The sequence below is a fragment of the Cornus florida genome, unplaced genomic scaffold (genome assembly GCF_030987335.1).
Source record: "Cornus florida cultivar Cherokee Brave unplaced genomic scaffold, ASM3098733v1 CherokeeBrave_3.0.0_Hap2_Chr11, whole genome shotgun sequence".
NCBI lineage: Eukaryota > Viridiplantae > Streptophyta > Magnoliopsida > Cornales > Cornaceae > Cornus > Cornus florida.
The window spans coordinates 106,145,804-106,153,728 of record NW_026775581.1 but is presented as its reverse complement, the minus strand read 5'-3'; the positions used below and the strand labels follow the sequence as shown (position 1 = coordinate 106,153,728).

The window sequence follows — 7,925 nt, the reverse complement described above, 5'->3', positions numbered from 1 at the left end:
AAGCCATTTAAGAAGGCACTTTTTACATCCATTTGATATAGCTTAAAGTTTTTGTGGGATGCAAAGGCGAGGAGCATTCTAATGGCTTCAAGCCTAGCTACGGGAGCAAAGGTTTCATCATAGTCAATTCCTTCTTCTTGGTTATACCCTTGAGCAACAAGTCTAGCCTTGTTTCTCACAATTGTTCCCGATTCATCCTTTTTGTTCCTAAATACCCATTTTGTTCCAATGATAGTCTTATCTTTAGGTCTTGGGACCAATTCCCAAACTTTATTTCTCCCAAATTGGTTAAGTTCTTGCATGGCGAAGATCCAAGGTTTATCATTTTCGGCTTTATGAATATTTTTTTGTTCAAGTTGGGAAACAAAAGCCACATAATTGCATATATCACCAATTTTGGATCTAGTACTTACTCCTTTGGATGGATCGCCAATAATTTGATTTATTGGATGATTAGGCACTTACTTCTAATCCTTAGGGAGTGTGTCTTTATGAGGATGACTTTCTTTTGGATCATCTTTGGGGAGATCTTCAAGAGGTGAATTGTATGGATCAAGATTCTCAAAATTCTTTTCAATCTCAATTATATCCTCATCATCATTCAATGAACAAGTAGGAGGGGGCAATTGTGACTCATCGAATACAACATGTATGGATTCAACAACAATAAGTGTTCTTTTGTTGAACACTCTAAATGCTTTGCTACGAGAAGAATATCCTAAGAAAATACCTTCATCCGATTTAGGTTCAAATTTTCCTAGATTATCTTTATCATTTAACACAAAACATTTACACCTGAAAACCTTGAAATAACCAATGTTTGGCTTCCTTTTGTTTCAAAGTTCATAAGGAGTTTTATTGAGAAGTTTTCTAATGATGACTCTATTTATGACATAGCATGATGTACTAATGGCTTCGGCCCATAGAGATCTAGGTGACTTATGTTTATTTAACATAGTTCTAGCCATTTCTTGGAGAGACCTATTTTTCCTTTCAACAACTCCATTTTGTTGAAGAGTTCTAGAAGCCGAAAGATTATGATTATATCCATTTTCATCACAAAACCTTTCAACGTCTTGGTTGTCAAATTCTCTACCTCTATCACTTCTAATGGTTTTAATCCTATACTTCTTTTCATTTTTGATTCTTTTACAAAATTTAGAGAAAGTTGTGTAAGTCTCATTTTTATGTGAAAGGAAAAATACTCAAGTGAATCTAGAGTAGTCATCAACAATTACAAAAGTATAGAGTTTTCCACCAAGACTAGCTACTCTTTCCGGACCAAATAAGTCCATATGAATTAATTCAAGAGGTCTCATAGTTGTTATGTTTTTTTTTTTCTTTTGAATGATGACTTGATTTGCTTGCCTATTTGGCATGCACTACAAGTTTTATCTTTTGAAAAGTTAGTCTTTGGGAGGCCTTTGACTAACTCATGCTTAGATAATTTTGAAATTAATTCCATACTAGCATGACCTAACCTTCTATGCCACAACCAACTATTTTCATTTGAAGATACGAGGCACTTACATCTTGATCATGCAATTCACATAAAAGTAAAGTATACACATTACCATTTCTAAGAGCATGAAACACTTCATTGTTATTCTTTTTAACAATGCATTTATTCGATTTAAAAAGCACATCATAACCTTTATCACATAGCTGACTAATGCTAAGCAAGTTATGTTTTAAGTCTTTAACAAGTAACACATCATCAATAGATAAGGAAGAAGAGATACCAATAGATCCAATGCCAATAACCTTGCCTTTTGAGTTGTCTCCAAATGTTACGCTTCCTCCTTTGTGAGGCTCGATAGAGAGAAATTTTGAATGGTCCCCCGTCATATGTCTTGAGCACCCACTATCAAGGAACCACTTGTCCTTGGATGATGATGAAATCTTCAAGCAAACTTACAAAAGGAATTTGAGTAATCTTCTTTTGGTACCCATATTTTCTTGGGTCCATGGGAGTTAGGAAGAGGCATATATGTTCCTTTAATAGCCCAAATTTATTTTGTCTTGCATAGCCTTATGGGACAATGATTAATTTTGTGTCCTAACCTTTTACAATAATTACATTTTGGACTTTGAGAGAAATTTTTAACAAAATAGTCGCTCAAAGGTTTTCACCTTTTTATTAAACAAGAATCTTTGTTGTGAGAATCATATCCAAGCCCATCCTTAGTATAAGCATTTCTTTGCTTACCAAGCATAAGACTTAAATTATCTCTACTTTTTGTGAACTTGGCTAAAGTCACAATTTGATCTTCAATTATGACTTTCAAGGACTTATTTTCAGAAATTAAATCAATAGATGCTAATTCTTTATCTAATTCACATTCTTTTTCCTTTTTCAATGTTTCATTTTCAAGAAGAGATTTTTCAAGTTTTTGAGAGATAATGTTGTTTTCTCTTTTAAGACTAGCACACTTTTGAACCATCTTGCCTAATTTATCAAGCAATTCTTTAAAAGCATCAACCAAGTAATTGTGAGTATCAACTAATTCATCATAAGTAATTTCTAAATCAAATGAGTCATGGTTAGAGTTTATCTCATCTTCATCGGTCATAAGGCAAAGATTGACCAATTCATTGAGTTCATCATCACTTTCGGATCCATTTGAATCATCATCCTCCCATGTAGCATGCATGGCTTGGGTTTTCTTTTTCCGTTCCTTTTCATTTTTGTATGCATAGCAATCCGATTTGAAATGCCCCGGTTTTCCACAATGAAAACAAATAGGTGCTTTTCTTTTTCCTTGTTCACTTGTGGAACCACTTCTTTTGAGATTGTTGCTCTTTTAGTACTCTTCATTTGAAGAACTCTTCTCACGGTTTTGGTGATGAGTGCAATTTCTTCCTCTTCTTCATTATCGAGAGCTTTCTCAACTTCAACCTCCTTGGTAGTGGCTTGAAGAGCTAGATTTTTCTTGTGAGTTTCTTTGTTGTCATCTCCATCATTCATCTCTAGCTCATATGTCATCAAAGAACCAATGAGCTCATCAATAGGAAGTGTGTTGAGATTTTTAGCTTCTTGAATAGCGGTCTTCTTAGCTTCCCAATTCTTAGGCAAAGATCTAAGAATTTTTCTCACATTTTCGGATGATATATATGACTTTCCAAGAACCTTCAAAGGATTGACAATGTTAATAAACCGAGTATACATTTCACTAATTGTTTCTTTGTTATTCATGGTAAATAATTCATATTTATGGACAAGCATGTTCATTTTAGATTCCTTAACATGACTTGCGCCAACATATGTAATTTCAAGTTGGGTAATTTACACAAACCTTCCCTGTGGTTTGCCATACTTACAGGCGGCACCCTTCCTATTCCGGAAATTACGCGGACCTCCCCTACTTTTTAAAATATCCTACACGGACCTCTCTTTCATTACGGTCAACGCTAGTCAACGATGAAAATTGATGACGTCAGCTACTATTTTTATTAAAATTCCTAAAATACCCTTGTCTATATAATTAAATAAATATTATATTTAAATGATATTATATATATATATATATATATATATATATATATATATCAAGCCTTCACCAATTAAATTCCAGCCTGTAGAATCCTTCATTGAACACCATTGCTACACAAATAAACATTCCTCTCCAGTTCCGTCTACTTATACCCACCATAAGTGCAATACCCAAACTCTCTGTTACCCCAACTTTCTTTGACTCTCAATCCTACAAAATTAAAGATGATAATCATGATATATATATACATACTGAACATACTGTGAATTTACCATCATTTGCTCCCTTACATCTTTGAAAGCAAGAGTTCCATATGATCCAAGCTAGTCATGGCAGAGTTTGGTGGTAGCTAATGATGCGATGGAGAATTAGGGGTGGATTTTGATTTTGCCCATTACAATGACAGAGGATATGGTCTCTGTCAACTAGTATGATCTACTACACATATTCATTCTAACCTTGATGTAAAAAATTTATGGAATTCGGATTGAAAAGTATGAAGGTGCAAGTTTTTTAAACTTCATTAAAATAAGGATAGGGAAAAAAAAAAAAAAAAAAAAATCCTCCACTGATCTATTGTTGTATTGCAAACATCAGAAACAGCACCATACCGAGTCAAGCTCTACGACTCCGACTCGATGGTTCTCATCGCCATTGCCGGCTCCGGCGTCCTTGTAGTCACCGCCGGTATACTGCTGCGTAGACCCAGAACCCTTCCAAATCCACCAGCATAGCTAATAGCTTCATAAAAAAAACACAACCTCACCTCTCTATCATCTCATCGCCTGAAATCATCGAATTAGGGGAATTAAGATAGGGAACAGTTTGTGGATGCTATAAATTTCGTTCCGGTACAATCATCAATGCCACGGTCAGCGGTGGCGCCACCGAACCATATGGACTTCCTGTTTGTGGATGCTCTGAATCAGATCCAGGATTTACAGAGGTTGTAAATTAAAGGGTGGATTTGTAGAGTGAAAGTCCAGTACGCCATCAACGGTGGCGATTACAATCACAATTGGTCCTATTAGACATGGCCGAGCTTCAAACCTTACCCTAACCGTAACTCCAACCCCAGCTTAATGCGTACCCGCAGGTGAAAGCGAAGTCGTCCTGTGAGGTTTCAAGAGAACGGCCGTGATCAGACGAACAATTTTCCGGCCAAAAATATGGTCATCGGACAGGTGAAGTCTTGAAACGAGAAGAGGATTTCTAACTGGAAAACAATATATATATATAAGCTTATGGGTATTTTAGTAATTTAAGGTAACAATGTGAGGGTATTTTAGTAATTTCAACAGCTCTGTTAGTGGATTTAACGGTCCGTCACAGATAAGGGAGGTCCGTGTAGGATATTTTAAAAAGTAGGGGAGGTCCGCGTAATTTTCGAAACAAGAAGGGTGCCGCCTGTAATTATGGCAAACCATAGGGGAGGTCTGTGTAAATTACCCTTTCAAGTTTATCCCAAATCTCTTTGGCCGTTTCACAATCTGAAACTCTATTGAAGTCGTCTTTGCTTAGAGCACAATAGAGATTTGTGATAGCTATGACATTACATTGAACAAGCCTACGCTCATTTTGAGTCCACTCATCATCGATTTTTGGAACTCTTTGACCATCAACAACTTTGGTTGGAATGTGATCACCTTGTTCGGTGGCTTTCCAAGCATCGATGTCTAAACTTCTTAGAAATGCTCTCATTTTTATTTTCCAATAATTATAATCACTTCCATCAAACCAAGGAGGTCTATTGTTAGATTGACCTTTTTGATGAAAATTGGCCATGATCATTCTCTAAGATGATTAGGTCTTTAACTAGAGATTAGGCTCTGATACTAATTGTTAGACACTAATTGACTCTGGAGGGGGGTGAATAGAGTCAATGGCCAATTTTAACAAAAAATAATTTACAATTTCAAGTAAAGATAAACAATTATGCAATAATCAATTAAAATATATAATAATTCAAAGCATAAATGTAAGAGAGATAGGGATAAGAAATTTCAAATAATAACACGGAGATTTTTAGTGAGGTTCGGAAACTCCTACTCCTCGGCTCAAGATCCCTCTTGAGACTTCTCAATCCACTAGAACTTCTCCTTTGTGGTGGAGAGCAAACATTTGCATGAAACAAGCCCTTGTGTAATACCCCCTAATTTCGGAACACGGGTTGATCAAGTCCGCGCACAAAATCAGGGAATATCAAAACAATTAAAGTATTTAAACAAGCACGGATTACAAAATGAAATAAAGAATAAAATAAAACGCTGAAGAAATCCAATTAATAGTAAATCCATTAATAACTTCCAAATGATTACAACTCGGGAATCCCGTAACTCAAGGATCCCTTAACCAAAAGTTACTATTTAGAATTTCAACCAATTAAGTACTAATATCAACTGAAACAAAACTAATATCCTACTTTTAAGTAAATAGAAGGAATGGATAAGTCCTCCAGCTGCGGATCCTCAACCTTAAGACTTGACCTTCTACAACCTGAAAAATAAATCGCGGGTTAAACCCTACGAGCAAGTTCTCTCTACCAAGCCTCTGAAAACCAATAAACAGATCATCTTTACCAAAACCATCCCTAATTAAGCTTTAACTTTAATATACGATGCTACAAATATATATAAATACTTATATATATAGTGCAAGAATCCTACCAGTTAATAGGGCATTAAATTGTCAAAACCACTCACCAATAATTAATTATTAGTCATACCTAGACCAAGCCCCCCCTTTTATAATTTTCTCATAAAGTAAACCCCACTCACCTTAACTCCATCCTAAACAGTAATTTAGTCATCTACACATATAGCAATTTAAATATGCACCGGCAAATCAACCATACCATTTATAAATATATTTATTTATATACTAGCAATTCAACCATGCTTTCTTCAATATATTTACTTTTACAATTAATTAGCAATTCAACCATGCTTCCCATATATGAAATTTATTCATAACCAATAAGGCAGTATATCAAAGCCTTTGGCAACTCATCCATGCCTACAATTCAACCATGTATTAATTTTAAACTTAACTCTAGGTATAATTATACATAGACTTCACATGCATATAATAAGCATGTCCTTAATTTAATAACCGTGTATCTATTACGATTTTAAATCAACCATACCATACACGAATCAAGTCATACCAAACAAGATTTATAATATTTAATAATCTTAAATAATATATATATACACATATATTTTGTAATATATATATATGTGTGTATCATACATTCCATACCAATCGTTGACTATTTAAAATCATATCTACATATATATACACATATATACACCTCCTTTCATTGCAAAAATATTTAATTAATTATATTTATACCACTAAATGCTACTAGGTATCTTAGTAACACTCTGAGGCTCTCAAAATATCAAGAACACACCCTCTAATGATTAATTTTAACCCTAACAAGCTTAAGATAAATACTGGAACTTCACCGGAGTCTCAAGCAACTTTCCAGGACCTCACACGCATCCCCACGCGCCTTCACGCGCCACCACATAGCCCTAGACTACTCCCACGCGCCTCCCCTTACCGGCAGGCGCGTCCACGCGCCTGCACGCGCCCTCACGCGTCGGTTACACTCTCAGCACGTGTGTGGCTTGTCCCTATTGGTTGCCCTTCTGCGTTCTGGTGCACTTGCTCGCACCAGATCATTTTTAGTTGGCTGGACCATATCTATGGTCCAGATGCTAACGTGTACCAGCCCATCATGTGCCGCGAAGCACTGAATCAACCGCCCTTCCATCAACTCTTCTCAGCCACTGGATTAGTTTTCACACAACCTTATAATATGCCGTACACACTGGATTCATCTTCCTTAGATCGAGCAGCATCCATGGTGCTGATCTGCGGCTCACCATACTACCATGGACCGCGACACACTGGATTTTACGCCTTTGATGATGCACCGATTTGCAAATCCAACCCCAGTATGTTGTTTATACTACAAATATTTATATATATATAACAGTATATAATAAAACAATCTCTAAAATAACATTCAAAATATAAATTAATTCTAGAAAATTTCCAGAAAATCCTAGAAAAATTCCAAAAGCTTTATTTATTATTTTGGGCATAATTAAACATATATAATTAAATTAAGATCTATTTAATTTAATTCATCATACCACACAAGGTTAAAGCAAACTATAAAAAATTTCAGAAATAAAATTTAATTAACCTAACCCCACATACAATATTTAAATATTCAGAACAATTCATACATATATTCACATGCTTAAATTTCCAATTTTGTAAAGAATAAACATGCTGATCTACACTGATTAACAATTTGATTTAATAAGTTAAAATTAAAATTTCGATAATTAAGGTGATAAGCTTATGAGTTCTAAGAGGAGAAGTAGAGAAGAACTCGCCTTTTCCTTTCCAAAT

At 35.1% G+C, this 7,925-nt stretch overlaps 1 protein-coding gene across 1 annotated transcript; it reads right to left on the bottom strand.

Annotated features, from left to right (window-relative positions):
• Window positions 1-467: 467 nt before the first annotated feature.
• Window positions 468-5,195, bottom strand: LOC132281779 (uncharacterized). The gene is made up of 5 exons (XM_059783447.1): window positions 4,944-5,195; window positions 4,106-4,207; window positions 2,837-3,130; window positions 1,575-1,902; window positions 468-766 (listed from the first exon to the last, which is right to left on the bottom strand). Exons 1-5 carry the CDS (start codon window positions 5,193-5,195, stop codon window positions 468-470), a joined length of 1,275 nt encoding a protein of 424 aa, XP_059639430.1.
• Window positions 5,196-7,925: the final 2,730 nt, after the last annotated feature.

What these genes read in the sequence shown, in the direction of transcription:
- LOC132281779 (XM_059783447.1), bottom strand. Translation starts at nt 5,195, where the DNA reads ATGAGAGCATTTCTAAGAAGTTTAGACATCGATGCTTGGAAAGCCACC. An exon ending in TTGCACTCATCACCAAAACC is followed by an intron (nt 1,903 to 2,836) that starts GTGAGAAGAGTT and finishes GTTTGCTTGAAG; the next exon opens with ATTTCATCATCATCCAAGGA. An exon ending in GTTTCATGCTCTTAGAAATG is followed by an intron (nt 767 to 1,574) that starts GTAATGTGTATA and finishes TAAATGATAAAG; the next exon opens with ATAATCTAGGAAAATTTGAA.